This window comes from Nicotiana tomentosiformis, chromosome 5, assembly GCF_000390325.3.
Source record: "Nicotiana tomentosiformis chromosome 5, ASM39032v3, whole genome shotgun sequence".
NCBI lineage: Eukaryota > Viridiplantae > Streptophyta > Magnoliopsida > Solanales > Solanaceae > Nicotiana > Nicotiana tomentosiformis.
The window spans coordinates 80,989,246-81,008,022 of record NC_090816.1 but is presented as its reverse complement, the minus strand read 5'-3'; the positions used below and the strand labels follow the sequence as shown (position 1 = coordinate 81,008,022).

The 18,777-nt window shown below is 37.5% G+C and overlaps 1 protein-coding gene and 1 long non-coding RNA gene across 3 annotated transcripts; one reads left to right on the top strand and one right to left on the bottom strand.

Moving 5' to 3' along the window:
• Nucleotides 1-1,909: 1,909 nt before the first annotated feature.
• LOC104084472 (superoxide dismutase [Fe], chloroplastic) lies at nt 1,910-5,300 on the top strand. 2 transcript variants are annotated; one of them, XM_009588329.4, is made up of 9 exons: nt 1,910-2,119; nt 2,199-2,245; nt 2,440-2,514; nt 3,511-3,699; nt 4,087-4,258; nt 4,361-4,434; nt 4,597-4,623; nt 4,769-4,792; nt 4,902-5,300. In XM_009588329.4, exons 1-9 carry the CDS (start codon nt 2,056-2,058, stop codon nt 4,989-4,991), a joined length of 762 nt encoding a protein of 253 aa, XP_009586624.1. In that variant the 5' UTR covers nt 1,910-2,055; the 3' UTR covers nt 4,992-5,300. The 2 variants fall into 2 exon arrangements, with proteins under 2 accessions (XP_009586624.1, XP_009586625.1); XM_009588330.4 differs by having other exon boundaries at nt 1,925-2,119; nt 2,446-2,514.
• On the bottom strand, nt 4,372-4,652 carry LOC138891553 (uncharacterized). The gene is made up of 2 exons (XR_011407875.1): nt 4,547-4,652; nt 4,372-4,492 (listed from the first exon to the last, which is right to left on the bottom strand). It is a non-coding gene; the product is annotated as an uncharacterized lncRNA (long non-coding RNA).
• Nucleotides 5,301-18,777: the final 13,477 nt, after the last annotated feature.

Genomic DNA, 18,777 nt, shown 5'->3' with positions numbered 1-18,777 from the left:
TAAAGAATTTATATTTGAATTTATACCGAAGATTAATTATTTAACCTTGTACTTCGAAAAGGTTCGAAGAAAATTAAAACGATGGAAATATTAGTTTTTATTTAAAGCAAATTGGACTTATAGCACCCGTGCGATCACACAATTATATTTGTTTGCGACCGCTCGACCGCCAATTGAAGTTGGCGTAAAGGAATTGAATACTTCTTTGACGTTGTTTAGCTTTGGAAAACAATTTCCTGACCAATAAATAGAGCCGTCAATATGGGCTTGGTCCGTTGAGCCAGTTTAGCCCAACTCCTGATTTAGAAGGGTTGGGCTGGATTTTTTGGAGACCATTTAAAAACGAGACTTTTAAGTCTGACCCGAGTAAGCCCGTAGCTCATGAGGTTTGACTAGGGTTGGGCTGGGCCTACCCGTGGGCATAATATTTATTTAAAATATAAAAAGTATACTGCCTCTAGCGATGGAAAGTCAGAATTGAATTTTTACTTAAATGAACGAAAGCTTGACCTTGAGAAGTTTCAAGAGATGGATATTGTCATGTATTGGAAGGACCATTCTAGAAAATATCCTGATCTTTTAATGATGGCGCGTGATATACTTAGTATTCTTATTACCACTGTAGGATAAGAATCAACATTTTAGCATTGGTGGGCGTGTTCTGACAAAGTACAGAAGTTGCATCCATCGTGAAAATGTCCAAACACTTGTTACTACTTGAAATTGGCTGCACGACTTTTTCCAAACTAAAACTGGTAATATTTTTTATGTGAATTTGAATATCATTAGTTCTTAAATTTTAATTATTTTTAATATTTAACTAATTAACATTGCATATGAATTATAGATGTAGATGAAAGTGAAGATGTTAAGACAACCTTGTCACAAACAGATTCAAATGTATTTGATGAAGATGATGTGTTGGATATCCCACTAGCGTCATGGACGCTCTCTTGAATAGTTTGTTTTGAGTTTTGACTGTTAGTGAATGAAATATAATCTTGTCTTTTACTATATTTAGTGTTTATTGTGATATATTGGAACATTATAAAAAGTTATTAAGTCTTGCGAAAATTTTCCAATAAGATATTTTTTAACTTTTAAATATTTATCTTTTTTTTAGATTAGAACTTAAAAAATATATAAAATTGTATTTTTAAAAATAATGGGCCGGCCCCGTAGGGGCCCGCGGCCCGCATAGACTGGGGTGGGCTAACCATTATAAGGCCCATCAAAATGACGAGCTAGCCCAGCCCAGCCCGTCAATTGCTAAAGCCCACGTGGGCGGGACTGGGCTAACCCAGCCCAGCCCATATTGACAGCTCTACCAATAAACCACTATTTGTTTTAAAAATATTTCTTACGCTATTAGGGGTTGTTTGGTATACGGTTAAATTATTCCGGGATTATAATCCCAGGACTAATTTATACTATATGGGAGGTGAGATAAAATAATCCCAAGTTTGATGGGATAAGGTAGGATAAGATGAGATATCCTGGATTAAGTCTGAGATTAAACGTACATACTAGTGCTATTCGACGGTACCCTTTTGCCGGGGCGCTGCATTTTTAATGAATACAGGTAGTTCTACAACAAGCGACATTGATCAGTTATACCTCCAACAAAACACGATAAATTTAATCACACATCTTATCCCAGTTATCTCTAGTACCAAACAATCCATTACATAGTGAAATTAGAAATATTTTCACGTGACATATTCTGTAATCACAGTGAAAAAATATTCATATTATCATATTTTAACTTAGATGCACCTCATTATCTGACACAATTTGTTTTAAAAGGAATTTTCTCATATAGGGTTGGTGGAAGTGTGTACTACACAGACTAGAGTGTACTACACAATTGAATTTAGCACCACATAATTTATAATTTACTAATCGGACCACATGAAATTGCATAACTCATAATGTCGACACGTTGAGAGCCAACATTTTACATCCCACAAAAGCAAAATCTAGAGAAGTCCATACTTTGCTTATTTCTAACTTTCAGTAATCTTTTACACAAAATCAGAAGTCAGAACTGAACTGATGATGATGGCCGCTACTACTGCTTCTGCTAATTCACTGACCTCTGCTTTTCTTCCCCGCCTAGGTCAACTTTTTATTTCCTCTTTCTATCTTTTCTCACCCTTAAATGCAGTAGTTTGATGTTTTATTTATCAATGATGCAGGATTTCATGGGTCATCTCACAAGAGCCTACAATTGAGAACCCAAAAGGTATTTCTGGTGTAGTATTATTTAGATGACATAGCCAATAATAATTGTCTTTTCTTTGACTAATAAAGTTTACGATGAAATGCTTTTGCTATGCACAAATAATTATAAGATTGTTTGTGAAAATTAACAGCAAAGCTATCACTGTGTTCTTTTTATCTCCTAAATTGAGTGTATTTTAATTTGTTTGGTTGCAGAAACAGTTTGCAAGAAAAGCTGGTTCTGGCACAATAACAGCTAAATTTGAACTCCAGTCTCCTCCTTATCCTATGGTAATTTTTCAAACGTATCCTCCTTCAGACACCTTTCTTTTCTTGGCTTCTTATGTTCTTAACCGTTTGGGTGTTGTAATGAAATAGGTCGAGCAGAATTGATATAGAAGATTTATATTCTGAGATTGAGGCGTTGTTATTATTGTTGTATTATGTGTTCCAAATTTTTTAACTGAACCGTGTAAGCATTTCTATTAGAAGCATAGTGACTGGGATTTTGTTAGAGGATTCGTTTCCAGAATTGCTAATTCTTGTTAAGATTCAGGAATTAGGAGCATCTAACCTTAATGATGTAAAATTATGTACTCTATTCCTAAATCCATACAATCCCGCCCTCCCCCCCTTCAATTTGATGATACTAGATCTCAGCTTTCAGCTTTGGGGATTTAAGATCCCTGAAAGGAAAATGTTTTTGGGTCTGTTGGTTGTTGCCTAAATGATGCCAACTTATTACTCCTCATTGTGGGCAGGTTGGTCTCTCCAGCATGAAACTCTCCTATCATATATTTTCAGTTTTAGTCTGGGAAGTGTGAAAAAGTTCCATTTCATATCATAATTCTAAGATGAATATCGTATCGTATTTATCACTTAATGCTTCAGAAAGTCATTTCAAAGTAATATTGTTCTCATATCTTGATTCATTTGATGTATTTGACTGAGACATGCATATTAAGGCCTCTTAGGATTCATTTTTCACTTTTTGGAGCAGTTTATTAAACAAGGAAAGAAGAGTACTTCCAGAGATATGCTTGTTTCTTTGTTCAGTTATTATTTTTTATTATTTTTTTCTTAAATTTTTTTTTTTTTTTGCTTGAAAGTTGAAACAAGCATGTTATCGCTAATTATGATTTGTAGAAGGATGCAAATTTTACAATTTGTTCATAATGTAAAAACTCCCCCTGCCCCTCTTTGTTTCTCCCTCTTCTGCTGGCTTCTCTGTTAGTTCGGTCTGTCTTCTTTATACGCTAATACTCTCAACCTCTGAATATGACATAGGATGCTTTGGAGCCTCACATGAGTAGTCGAACGTTTGAATTCCACTGGGGGAAGCATCACAGAGCTTATGTCGACAACTTAAACAAGCAAATAGACGGAACAGAACTAGATGGAAAGACACTAGAAGACATAATACTTGTTACATATAATAAAGGTGCTCCCCTCCCAGCATTCAACAATGCAGCTCAGGTAAAGTATCACTTCTCTCCTTCCCCTCCTTTTTTGTTTAACCGCTTGAGAGGCTTCCTGAGTGGTTAATTTACTTGCTCAGGAAAGAGATTTCTGTTATGTACAATCAAGTCCCTTATCAATGAATTTCTGAATCTGTTTGGTATGGTTAAAAAAGAAAATTCTTTACAAGAGTAATATTTCATTTCTAAATGATCCAAGTCTTTGATGGGAACTTAACATTTGATTGCTGTATTTGTTTGTAATGCAACAGTTTTTAAGGTATCAAAGTAAGGCATTGACTATAACAAGTCAGTCTGTTGGTTCAATGGTTTATGCACTTTTGGCTATTTTTACATGTAAAACGCTGAGTTGCTGAGTCCTGTTATATCTTCTTTCGCATTACAGGCCTGGAATCATCAGTTTTTCTGGGAATCAATGAAGCCCAACGGAGGAGGAGAGCCATCTGGTGAATTATTAGAACTAATCAACAGAGACTTTGGTTCCTATGATGCATTTGTTAAAGAATTTAAGGCAGCTGCGGCAACACAATTTGGCTCCGGTTGGGCCTGGCTTGCATGTGAGAAATTCTTTGCCTTTGTCTGCATATCTATGTGTCCGTATAACCCTTTTTTAAAACTGAGCCAAATAGCTGAAAAGTGATGCATTTGTTACTTTGTAGACAAACCTGAAGAGAAAAAGCTTGCCTTGGTGAAAACTCCTAACGCTGAAAATCCTCTTGTTTTGGGTTACACAGTGAGTATAACGTGTGCTTCTCTGTTTCTTTTGTTCATGAGGATTTTATCTTACATACCTAGTAGTTAGTATTATAGTGCAAACCTCACTACTGTGGTTTTATCTTACATACCTAGTAGTTAATAATATAGTGGAATCTCACAACTGTGGTTTTGGTTGCAGCCGCTCCTCACCATAGACGTTTGGGAGGTAAGTAGACACACTCACTTGTCTTAAATCTATCTGAATTTGGGTTTTTTTCTTTTTTTTTTTCTCTCTCCCGTTGGAAGGCGGGTGGTTGAAATGATTTAGGAAGTGATGTCTTATTCTTTTAATTTTGTGTTTGATATTGCAGCATGCCTACTATCTGGACTTTCAGGTAAGCCTGGCTGATGAAACTACTTAAATATTTTCTTTGATGTTCCATGTTTCCTCAAGACATATGTTTGAACTCTCTTAACGGTAGCACTACCATGTTTTGCTTGTAGAACCGGCGGCCTGACTACATATCCATCTTTATGGAGAAGCTCGTGTCATGGGAAGCAGTCAGTTCTAGGCTTAAAGCAGCAACAGCTTGAGCTGCTTAGCGAGAAGACATGGAGGAAGAGGCAAATATAGCAGGCACGAGAGTACATATGTGAGGCAGAATGATTTTTGTTAAAGAGACTATTTTCAATCCTGCTATTCTTCTTTCTCAGTTGAGAATTTTAGATGTCTTATTATGATATTTTGTATTTGGAGGGTCAAGTGATTTTCTGTATTTGGAGGACAGTATTATTTCTGTTCTTTAGCAGCTGTTAATGGCAGTGAAAAATGAATCAAGTTGAGGTGTGGAACAACAATGTAAGAACATGAATAAAGAAATCTATTGCACATTGATGCTCTAATTTTAGAATTAGAATGATAGAAGACCTTACTATAAGGGTGGCAAGTGGGTCGGTTCCGGGCCTAAACCGGCCAAGTGGGCCGGTCCATGATTAGAAAAACGAAGAAAATTGGTAAAATAAATATGCCCCTGCTTAATTCAAAGTTGCTATATGGGACTATGGGCTTCCTGCCAATTTCAGACTATTTCAATATTTCCTTTTTTCAAGTAAAATTGCTTGCATCGGCTCTAGGGTAAGGCAGGTGAAACTTTTGCCTAAGGCTTCCAAATATTTAAGGTCCCAAATATTTAAGGTTTCAAAAATATGAAGTATTACTATATTATTATATAATCTATATAATTATTAATAAAAAATTAAATTTTAAATTGAGGGAGTTAATACGATAATTTTTTTCTCTTATTAGATTAAATAATATATTTACTTTCTCATCAATTTTACTTTTCTTCCTCTATGTATAACCTTTTTCATATTTCTCACAATTTTACTTTCCAACTCAAATTTTCTAAATTGTCTAATTTTTTTTATTTATTTTTTTGCCTCATTTGATTGATGCAAATATTAGAAAGTAGATTTTTTTGTGTTTCATCTTTTTTAGCTAAGAAATCTCCGAGATAAGTGTCACAAGTTCAGAACTCGACGAATAATGGGTTCACAATTTTATCATTTTCCCTTAATATCATATTTTGTATATGAGAGAGTTCAATACCATGACGTGCTGATAACCAACATATTATGCATTGCCCTTTACCACTGGATCAAAGCCATGTACGTTATTTTTTTTTTTTGTCTCTCATTATAATATGGATTTTATGAAAGAAGTTTAAGGGTCTTTTAGGGCCTTTTTGGAAAGCCACCCTGTAATTGGATTTGGGTGTAATTACACAAATTTGACATGTTTGTCTGACAAAGTAATTACTTGGTCATCATGTAATTAGAGAGGAATTGGCAAGAAGACCTCCTCAATACTTGAATTGGTCAAGTGACCTCCCATTTTCTTTCTCAATTTCTTTTGGGTTGGAAAATGGTTAAATGAGTGGGTTAGGGTGGATGGGGCCTTTTTAACATTTTAGAAACTTGTGGGTCACATATAAAGTTTGAAAAACTTGCTTGCTCTATCATTTTTTTCCGCTCAGTTTCTCTCTCATCTCTCTACTCTCTCTTCTCTCTCTTCTCTCTTTCACTCAATCCCATCGGCCATGGTGATTTCCGGCGAGACGGGACAAGAATCAAGCTTCGATTTTGGGTGTAATCATCTCTATAGACCCATCAAGCACTGTATTAAAGCTCAGAACGCGATAATTTTGGCAAATACTAAATTCTTCTTGTCACGACCCAAACCGATGGACCGCGACGGGCACCCGGTACCTTACTCAACCGAGTACCAACGTAACGTATCTTCCTTATTATATCATTATAGGTAAGTGGGCTACAAGGGGCGTCATGAGATAATCAGAGTAAACATGAGGGAATACCCGACATAGAACGATCCAACCTGATATAGAAACTCATATTGATGACATACGGGCCTATAAGGCCAATGTGATCCGTTATATACTTAACATATAGGCCGACAAGGCCATACAAGTATCCATATACATGACATCTGTCTACAAGCCTCTAAGAGTACATACTTATCATAAAGATCGGGACAGGGTCCCACCATACCAAACAATACACGTCTATATCATACTGACCAAACAAGCAACTCCGGAGCAAATGGAGCGCACCAACATCTTCCGCTGAGCTGATAGCCTACTTGGAGGACTCTCGACCAGTCTATCGGGACTTGCGGGCATTAAAACCAGCGTCCCCAGGCAAAAGGGACGTTAGTACAAATAATGTACCGAGTATGTAAGGAATGAAAATCAGTAAATAATAGACAATAGACATGAGAGAGACATGGAGTAAAAGACTCGACATATATATCTGAATATCTCTATGAATCATTTAATATTATAATGTCATGCATATACGTATAAATGTCATACCATGCATGGGTATATGCGTTCATAACATCATCAAGCCTCTGAGGGCATCCCATTATATTATCTTGGCCACTGTGGGCAATTCATCAACGTATACCAGCTGATCAGGTGGTGGAGCGTATATAACGCTATAACCTTTTCCCATATCCTATATACATATATTATACATATATACGCGTATATAACGCCATCTGGTCATGGGTCAATGTGCATGTATAAATGCATGAAATGCATAAGAATTAAGTTAATAAGATTTCTCGGAATGTCATAAAAATCAATATGCCTTTCAGATAAACTTTATCAAATATGTATTTTTCTGAGACCCATGAACAGAAGATATAATAATAATTCATATGGGGAATCAAGAATATAGACACCCCTAGCATTTCTATGAATAGAGTCATTTATGAAAGTTGTGCATTTGCTCGTTTCATTTGTGTCGTATAGATCATACCAAAAGAAAGAAGGGATAGCCTTAACATACCTGAATCGATTCTTTTGACAATCCCTCCAATACACGTTGATTGCGACAAAATATGTAACGACAAATCGAAGTAGGAGAAAATCCGTATGATATTTCTTGAGAAAGATTGTACCGCACTCCCTTAGAATCTCAAAATCCGGTTGCTATAATATTACATAGTCTTTGTATGAAAGATTGAAGCCACTTCACGTTGCTAAGATGATACGGTATTTTTGCTTGAATTCTTGGTGAATATCCGTTTCTTATCAAATGGACATAAGCACCTCTCTTTAAAGTAGATATGTTTCTTTTTTATGCTTAATATGCTGTGGGCCCCACATCTAATGACTAAGCCACCAAATCAACTTAAGTGTGACACCTCTCCATCATAATTCAAGAGTCATTAAATTAATTTTAGCTTGCTGCCAAGTCCTCCTAAATCACACGTGGGTTTGTCCCCCCTAACAATTATTCAAATAATTATTCACAAAATTCAATTTACAAGTTAATCTCCCCCTTAAAAATTTATAATTACCCAATTATTCACATAATTAAGAATTATCTCAAATTACTTAAAATATTACTCACTTTTAACACACTTTATACACCTCACTATCATGGTCATGTGGTACCTTGAATGACATTATTCCATAACTACGAGGTATTATAGCTTGGGCTGTATTTTATTCCAAAATGTCAAACTTCGACGAAATTCATTTTCTTTGATTTGCTTGCCCTCTCACATTCACAAATTTACTCATCACTTGTTTTCAATAGCATATTGCTTATAATCTCAAAATAATCCCATTTTCGAACTTACGCCGATTAACTTACGACGAAACTTTAACACACGAAAATGTGGGATGTAATATCTCATTTCCGAGCTTCCATCAATTTACTTATGGCGTACTTTCACGTACGAAAATATGGGATATAACATCATTCCCCCCTTTGGAACATTCGTTCTCGAATGTTGACTGATACACTTATCATTCTCATCACCCATAGCTCTTGCGAATACTTTAATACTCTCCTTGCCATTTAGGTAACTGTTCTGTGAATAAATCCAAAGGCCAGGGAATTCCCCCCTTTAGGCCTCTTTCCCACACCATGGCTTGTGATCGGAATCTTCCCAATCTTGTAACTGTTTCTACCTTTTATCATGCAGCTTGTACGGCTCTGACTTTGTAAGTATGCCTATGCAATCTTCTCTCCTTTAACTCCAGCTTTTAACCAATCTTTAGGCCTCACTTTGTGAACATATGCAGAGCTTGATAAGATGTCCCCCTGGGCATCTATAGGTATATTGAAGTTCTTCGGTCGGTACTTTGTCGTACTTACTAATGTTGCCATATCTCATTTCGTACTTTGTAACTTCTATCAATCCATTGTTGATTTATCTCAATGTTGATCTACAATCTACCAATGATATCTGGAAACTTCTTACGTAAAACATTGCCACTAGAGCTTACGTTGCATCGAGGAATATTCGAAGTGATTTTCCTGATCCACTTAGCTGTGATATTGTACTTCCATAATCGTACTTTATAGCATCCCAATGTGACTCACTTACGTGGGTATTTTAATCCTGTACTGTCACGACCTCAAATCAAAATCTATGAACTTTGAACTTTCAAATTCTATATCTTGTGTCGAAACACATCAAATCAATTCGGAATGACTTCAAATTTTGCACACAAGTCATAAATGACATAACGGAGCTATGAAAATTTTCAGAATCGGATTTCGACCCCGATATCAAAAAGTCAACCTCTCGGTCAAACTTTTCAAAAATTCAACTTTCGGCATTTCAAGCCTAATTCCACTACGGACTTCCAAATAAAATTCCGATCACGCTCCTAAGTCCAAAATCATCATACGGAGCTGTTGGAATCATCAAAATTCGATTCTGGGGCTGTTTGCACATAATTTGACATCCGGTCACTATTTGAACTTAAACTTTTAATTTTTCATCAAAATTCCATATCTCGGGCTAGGGACCTTGGAATTTGATTCCGGGCATACGCCTAAGTCCCAAATCACGATACGGACCTACCAAAACTATCAAAACACTGATCCGAGTCCATTTACTCAAAATGTTGACCAAAGTCAACTCAGTTGAGTTTAAAAGCTCTAATTCACATTTTAATTCATTTTTCACCTGAAAACTTTTCGGAAAATTTTACGGACTGCGCACGCAAGTCGAGGAATGATAAATAGTTCTTTTTGAGGTATTAGAATACAAAATTAATTATTAAATTTAAAGATGACATTTTGGGTCATCACATTCTCCACCTCTAAAACAAACGTTCGTCCTCGAACGGGGTCAAAGAACATTGCTTCCGTAAAGGTTCAGTGGAGGGGTCATTCGGTCTAGGAGGCGCTTGGGAGACCGAGCATGATATGCGCAGTTGTTATCCACACTTATTCACCAGCTTAGGTACTTTTTCTAACTAACCCACTGGGGACTGGCACCACCTACCATACAAGGCCTCAAATGGAGCCATCTGAATGTTTGACTGGCAACTGTTGTTGTAAGCAAACTACGCAAGTGGTAAGAACTGATCCCAAGCACCCCCAAAATCTATCACACATGCACGAAGCATATCCTCCAGTATCTTAATAGTGCGTTCGGACTGCCCGTCTGTCTGAGGGTGAAATGTTGTACTCAACTCTACCCGAGTACCCAACTCACGTTGTACTGACCTCCAGAACCATGATGTAAACTGCGTACCCCGATCAGAGATGATAGATACCTGTATGCCATGAAATCTGACAATCTCGCGAATATAGATTCGAGCCAACTGCTCGGAAGAGTAGGTAGTCATCATAGGATTGCAATGAGCTGACTTGGTCAATCTATCCACAATCACCCAAGCTGCATTGAACTTCCTCTGAGTCCGTGAGAGCCCAACAATGAAATCCATAGTGATCCTCTCCCATTTCCATTCTGGAATCACTAACTTCTGAAGCAATCCACTAGGTCGTTGATGCTCATATTTCACTTGTTGACAATTTAGACACCGAGCTACATACTCCACTATGTCTTTCTTCATCTTCCTCCACCAATAATGTTGCCTCAAGTCCTGCTATATCTTCGCAGCACCTGGATATATGGAGTATCGCGAACTGTGAGCCTCATGGAGAATCAATTCACGAAAACCATCTACATTAGGCACACATAGCCTGCCCTGCATCCGTAATATATCGTCATCTCCAATTGCGACTTCTTTGGCATCACCGTGCTGAACTGTATCCTTAAGGACAAGCAAATGGGGGTCATCATACTGACGCTCCCTGATACGATCATAAAGAGAAGACTGAGAAATCACACAAGCCAAAACTCGACTCGGTTCGAAAACATCCAATCTGACAAACTGGTTGGCCAAGGCCTGAATATCCAAGGCCAAAGGCCTCTCTGCTACTGGTAAATATGCTAAGCTGCCCAAACTCTCTGCCTTACGACTCAAGGCATCGTCCACTACATTGGCCTTCCCAAGATGATAGAGAATGGTGATATCATAATCCTTAAGAAACTCCAACCATCTCCGCTGCCGCAAATTAAGATCCTTCTGTTTAAACAGATGTTGTAGACTTCGGTGATCGATGTAGACCTCACAATGGACACCGTACAAATAATGGAGCCAAATTCTTCAAGGCACGAACAATAGCTGCTAACTCAAGGACGTGGACCAAATTTTTTATTTTTTATTTTATTCTTTATGTACCTTTAACTGTCTAGACGCGTAGGCAATCACCCTACTATCTTGCATCAACATCGAGCCGAGACCAATACGCGACGCGTCACAATACACAGTATAAGACCTTGAACATGTAAGTAATACCAACGCTTGTATCGGAGTCAAAGTGATCTTGAGCTTCTGAAAGCTTAACTCACACTCGTCTGACCCTGTAAATGGGGCACCCTCTTGGATCAATTTGGTCTTAATAGTTGTTCATAATCAATTACAGAATCGTCATTTAACCTCATGTTAACAAAAATCTCGTTGCAAACCTTCACAATACTGATAACTAGATGCGAGGCATGAAGACTTCATAATTATTTACCCGAATTAACGAGTCACATTTAACGCCACCTAGGCGGGCACCTATCTCGTAGGTTAAAAATTAATAATTACAACATGAATTTGACAACTATGCACAGAGAATTTCATATAAGAATTTTCAAATAATCCTAACAGGCATGACTCCCTATTAGTACTATAGTACAAATTTAATTTCACAAGGGAGAACTTAAACACAAGAATTTTCCTCACAAGGATCTCGTCCTTATATAACTTCCACCGCAGCTCGTAGCCCGGTTTAAACATATCAATTTACATAAAAATGTGAGGATCTCGTCCTCAGTTCTGAATCACAAGTAATATGCACATCGTGCCAATTGAAAATTTCCATTTTCTCCTTTTAAATAATTTCGGTTACACCAAATCACAACACATAATGAACCCCACACCGCTAGGACATATAATTCACAATTTGCAATTAATTATTCGGAATTTACATCAAAATTTACTAAAATGAGTAACAGAAAGCCACATTTAGCCTCGCAGCTCTTATTAGTGACCAACACGAAATGATAGGCGTAGTTATCTCCATAAAATCTCCCAACAGGGGTAAACACATAAGTAGATTATAGAATTATGAAGCTCACTCATAAGTGGAGCACAATAGGAAGACTCGTTTCGATATTGAGAACCGAATCAACTTAAGGAAATTATTCCTTTATATTAAATCGAGGTCGTACCTGTAACGACACCATCTGATGTAGCGACCTCCGCCATACCGTAAAATAAATATATCAACGGCTGGGTCTCCACCTCTAGGATGCCTTTTACCCGTCTGTCCTCCACCCCTAACTGGTCGTGTGGGTGGTGTAGTAACTGCAATGGGACACGTAGCCTGAGTGCTTTGATGAAATAAGTCTCTCCCAAGTTTTTGACAATTTTTCTCATGATGTGCCTAGTATCACCGTCTTCATAACAACCCTTTTGCGGGTTAGGCTGCTCATATTGAGTCAGTGCAGATAACTGGAATAACCATTGTAGGAACTCATGTCGGTGGTGCATTAAAAGAACTTACTGGAGCACCCTGAGTAATCCGATGTGCGGACTGGGCTGGCCGACTGCCCGAGCCCCCTCCATAATGATTTATACTTGCAGAGTAGAATCCACTGAATCCCCCAGAACCTTGAGACGTCTTGGTCTCCTTAGTTTCCTTTTTCCTCACCCCGAACACATTCTAATATCTTGGTAATTTGTATAACTAGCAGCAATGAAGTATCATCTTGTAGCTCCCGAGTCGTACAAAATTTTATGATCATAATTGAGTTCTTTAATGAGTCTATGGACTCGCCCTCTGGGTGTAGGAAGCAAAGTAGGAGTATGATGGGCTAACTTATTGAACTTGATGGCATATTCTGACATCGTCAATGGTGACATGACGCAACCGTTCAAACCCTATGTGCCATGCATTACGGAGAGTCCAGAAAACAAACTCTTTCAAAAGCGTTTCTGAGAACTGAGCCAAGTGGGAGGTGTTGCATTGGCTCATCTGCTCTCTTCATAGGCTTGCCACGAACACCGGTGGAGAATTATCTCTCCCAAGGCGAATTTCTTCTTTTGTTATACTGACTCTACACTGTTGAGCTGACCAATTTCTTAACATACTCTTCGACTCTTCTTTGGGGTAACCCTTACTCCTATTTATACACAACGATCACAAAAGTAGAGCTCCATACAGACAAATCTTGTCACGAACCACATAGTCCAGACTCTCGTCAACAAGTGTACTTACTCCGAAGCACCCCAAAATCCGCAACAGTGACGTCCACGCTGAGTAGACCTTCTACAAATTTAGAGTTGTTTCTATAACTCCTTTGGTATTGAAGTATAGGATTATTAAGGAGGCGAACATACCGCAAGTCCCAACCTTATCCTCTACAAAATCTCAGGTCTTAAACATGTGTAAATTTTAGGGAACCTTTCAGTACCACATATATACATTTCAGGCTAAAATTGATATAATACATGACCCCGCAATCCACCCATTGGTAGTGGACTCCCCTACTCGGCGCGAAGTCATAGGTCACAACGTCCGATGATCCACAATAATAATCTTCACAGCTTGTATAAATCAACCAGACGCCAACGTCCGTTGCACCCCCACATGATTCACTAGGTGATCTCTCAATACTCCCGCATCTTCAGTCGGAACCACACGTTAAGTAAATGTTTGAGCATCTCTGGCTCCCTCGTAGTCCATCTACGACATCACGAACCGTCGACACACAACTGATATTGAGTGCGCAATGTCATACACGAGTGGATACAAAGGAATATGAGATATATGTTTCAAGCTAAATCAATACCGCACGATAAGGAATCAAAGAAGTGAATATTTTCCTAACAGTTCCATAGCCTCCCGAAGATAAGTACAGACGTCTCCGTACCAATCCACAAGACTCTACTAAACCTGCTTGTGACTCATAACACCTATGAACCTAGTGCTCTGATACCAACTTGTCACGACCTCAAATCAAAATCTATGAACTTTGAACTTTCAAATTCTATATCTTGTGTCGAAACACATCAAATCAATTCGGAATAACTTCAAATTTTGCACACAAGTCATAAATGACATAACGGAGCTATGAAAATTTTCAGAATCGGATTTCGACCCCGATATCAAAAAGTCAACCTCTCGGTCAAACTTCCCAAAAATTCAACTTTCGGCATTTCAAGCCTAATTCTACTACGGACTTCCAAATAAAATTCCGATCACGTTCCTAAGTCCAAAATCACCATACGGAGCTGTTGGAATCATCAAAATTTGATTCCGGGGCCGTTTGCACATAATTTGACATCCGATCACTATTTGAACTTAAACTTTTAAGTTTTCATCAAAATTCCATATCTCGGGCTAGGGACCTTGGAATTTGATTCCGGGCATACGCCTAAGTCCCAAATCACGATACGGACTTACCAAAACTATCAAAACACTGATCCGAGTCCGTTTGCTCAAAATGTTGACCAAAGTCAACTCAGTTGAGTTTAAAAGCTCTAATTCACATTTTAATTCATTTTTCACCTGAAAACTTTCCGGAAAATTTTACGGACTGCGCACGCAAGTCGAGGAATGATAAATAGTTCTTTTCGAGGTATTAGAATACAAAATTAATTATTAAATTTAAAGATGATATTTTGGGTCATCACATGTACAATTCATGAAATCCCTTCAAATCATCACTCAATCGAAGGTCCAAACGTCATCCTTTATCTATCACAATCACACCCTTACTCTACTATCAGGGTATCATTTCATCTCTTTTAAATTCTACTAGTCTTAGACTCCTTTGAGTTGAGTTCAGGTTATGCTGAGCTTTCTATAACTTAGAGAAATCATCAGCTCTCTTATTTTTACGAGCTTAATCCTGAGGACTTATCCATTCTCATCACCTTCTCACTCGCCCTTTCTTATCCTTACTCCTGTCTTCCTAAAACCTTGTCGTTTTACCGTACTTTAGCTTGCGACCTATACATATCTATTTATACTACTCGCAACCTTCCTTCAACTTGCTTGCACCACAGATTTCCTTGTGTTATTTTAGAACATCAAGTGAGACATCACATCATCTCTAACTCTCCTTTACTTTCTTAACTGGACCTCTCGATACCTAGAAATCATCGATTGGAAGATATGCCACTGACGACGCTGCTATCATCCCTGGATATTGAATCCCCGCACTTCTAGCCTTCTATTTGAAGTAAGGACTATTCATAACCTTCTACATTTGAGTATCTTGTACGTTGTTCACCTTTACCTTACTTACCTTAAAATATCGCATCACATCTTCTATCTCTTTCATGACCTCCCTTCCACATAGGTATAATTCACTTCCGCGACTTGAAGCTCTATTATAATACTTGCACCTCTAGTGCATACACACTCCGGTGGGATCTTCATATTGACTTCTTATGGGGCTGGTACTATTCTAACTGACTTTATCATAGACCATTATAGAATATGGATACTGTACTACCTCTCTTGTACCTCTGATATTAGGAGCGATCCTGCAATGTTCTCAATCACGATTTCTATAATTTTCTGGGTCCAATAATCAGACTCCTGATTTACTTCGTTGTTGCAACTCTTTAGTTTCCTCTTCCTTCTGATCAGCCTTTATGTAGGCTTAAGCTATCTTCTGATCTGTGGCTTACGGTATTAGTTATTACTTTAGCCTTTCATGGGCGCTATGGAATAACCATGATACAATCTTCTGATAATTCAATCCTTTATATATGACCTGGACTCAATTCCTTCTTTTAACTTATACTGGAGTCTTCTACGACTGTATGATTGTCAACATATATGTTGCATGGATAATACTCCGAAATCTTGAGTGCATTCATAACGTAACTAACTCTGAATCATTGATCGAATAATTCCTTTCGTTCCTTCTCAACTTTCTTTAAATGTAAGCAACTACTTTTCCTGGTCGTTCTGTCACTTGTTGCATAAATGCTTGGCTTATCTTAGTGCCCACACATATTGGAATTCCGTACAACCCATATGATCTTGAATATCACCTTTTGATTTTGATTTTTTTTCTCTTCCCGTTTATAGCCACGATAGGTGCCACTTTCTTATGGAGTACATACAATGTTGTTGTGCGATTGTTGTTAAAAGACCATTTTTTTCTTCAAGTTACTATGCTTAGGTTGAAGTCTTCTTCCTTATTTCCTCAGCTAGTCTTCATTGTAGTACTTAGGGAAGACCTCCTGACTCTTATAAAGTTGCGAGCTTATTACATCGTATACTTGACGGAATTTTTGATGTTCTTCCTAGTGAGACTATATTTTATTTTCATAACATTCATACGGTACCTTTAACTACCCCAACTCTTATCTGAATATTTCTCAAGTATTACAATGACATTACCTCTCAGGCTGAATTCACTATATTGGATTTTACTATGTTTATCTAGCACGATTTGCTGACTCGTCTGTAACCTCCTGTTTAGCCATAACTAGGCCCTTCCTTAATCAATTACTAACTACTCGTTGTCCCATTCTATTATCGCAGGGACGCAATCTGTGAAATTCTCATGATGCCGACTATTACTCAGTCCCTAGTTCATGTTTGGTTTATCTTATTCATCAGTCCATGCTGATTTCTTATTACTCTGGGTCTAACTTTTCCTTTTTGGTAGTCGTGTTGGAGTCACGAACTTATTTCTTAAAATGAGGATATGGCTTTATGGCCTATACTCCTTTGTCGTCTCAAGGCCTGTCACCTCTTGTTTCCTTCACTTTACTATAGACTCTATAATACTATCATCTTTTTGATCTACCATTGTCATCCATGTATCACATCTTAATCATAATGCTTCATTAACTCTCTTCTTATTTCCCGCTAACATTTATGTCTATCACTTTATTCTGAAACTCGAACAAGACATTCTTTTGCTTTTAGCTCCCCTTGCTGCATCTACCGACCCATCGAGTTGCCTAACATTCTTTCTCTTCTAGGGACGGGAGTCACACTAAGATAATATTTATCCCTTCCAAGCTTCCAATGCCTATCTTTGTAGTACTCATATCTAGCTGTACTATTTTAGAGTGTACCATCTGGGTGTCTCACAAGGAGATCTATTAGCACCTTTGCAATATCCTTCAGAAATGTCAACTAACACAAACAATCCATTCACCATTTTGGGTTACTCTTACCCCAGCTGGATCCTGATATCCGTCCTTCTTTTATACTACTTTTGTTAGCCCCCCATAAGGCATAAATGAGATGGGTGTGGCCAATTGTACATACCTATGTTACTGTTGAAGGTTATCTCTCTGCCTGACTTGTAGATAATGTTCATCTTTACTAACTGGGTACCTCGTACCCTTCTTCACCTTGCTTCTTTTGCTTGTTGAAATTTGTATCTATCTTCTAAATCTCTCATTGCCTTTCACCAAAGGGGTGGATAGATATTCTTGCCTTAAGGCTCCTTATCAAGAAGCTTACACGTCTTAATACACATAAGATCTGATGAAGACTTCACATTTACTCATCATAAGTATGATGCAAAATCGAGTTCCTCTAACTCAATTCTTCCACATCTATATATCTTATCAACCGTCTTTCTGGATGTAGGCATCGTCGTATTATGAATAAGATAGAGTTTAGGAAATTGAGTGCTTACAACTGAGCTCTACCACACGATCTAGATATCTGAATATCTCTGTGAATCATTTAATATTATAATGTCATGCATATGCATATAAATGTTATACCATGCAGGGTTATATGCGTTCATAACATCATCAAACCTCTGAGGGCATCCCATCATATCATCTCGGCCACTGTGGGTTAATTATCAACGTATATCAGCTGATCAGGTGGTGGAGCGTATATAACGCCGTAACCTTTTCCCATATCCCATATACATATAATATACATATATATATATATATATATATATATATATATATATATATATATATATATATATATATATATATATATATATATATATGCGTATATAACGCCATCTGGTCATGGGTCAATGTGCATGTATAATTGCATGAAATGCATAAGAATTACGTTAATAAGATTTCTCGGAATGTCATAAAAATCAATATGCCTTTCGGATAAACTTTATCAAATACGTATTTTTCTGAGAACCATGAACAGAAGATATAATAATAATTCACATTGGGAATCAAGAATATAGACACCCATAGTATTTTTATGAATAGAATCATTTATGAAAGTTGTGCATTTGCTCGTTTCATTTGTGTCGTATAGATCATGCCAAAAGAAAGAAGGGATAGCCTTAACATACCTGAATCGATTCTTTTGACAATCCCTCCAATACACGTTGATTGCGACAAAATATGTAAGGGCGAATCGAAGTAGGAGAAAATCCGTATGATATTCCTTGAGAAAGATTGCACCGCACTCCGTTAGAATCGCAAAATCCGGTTGCTATAATATTACTTAGTCTTTGTATGAA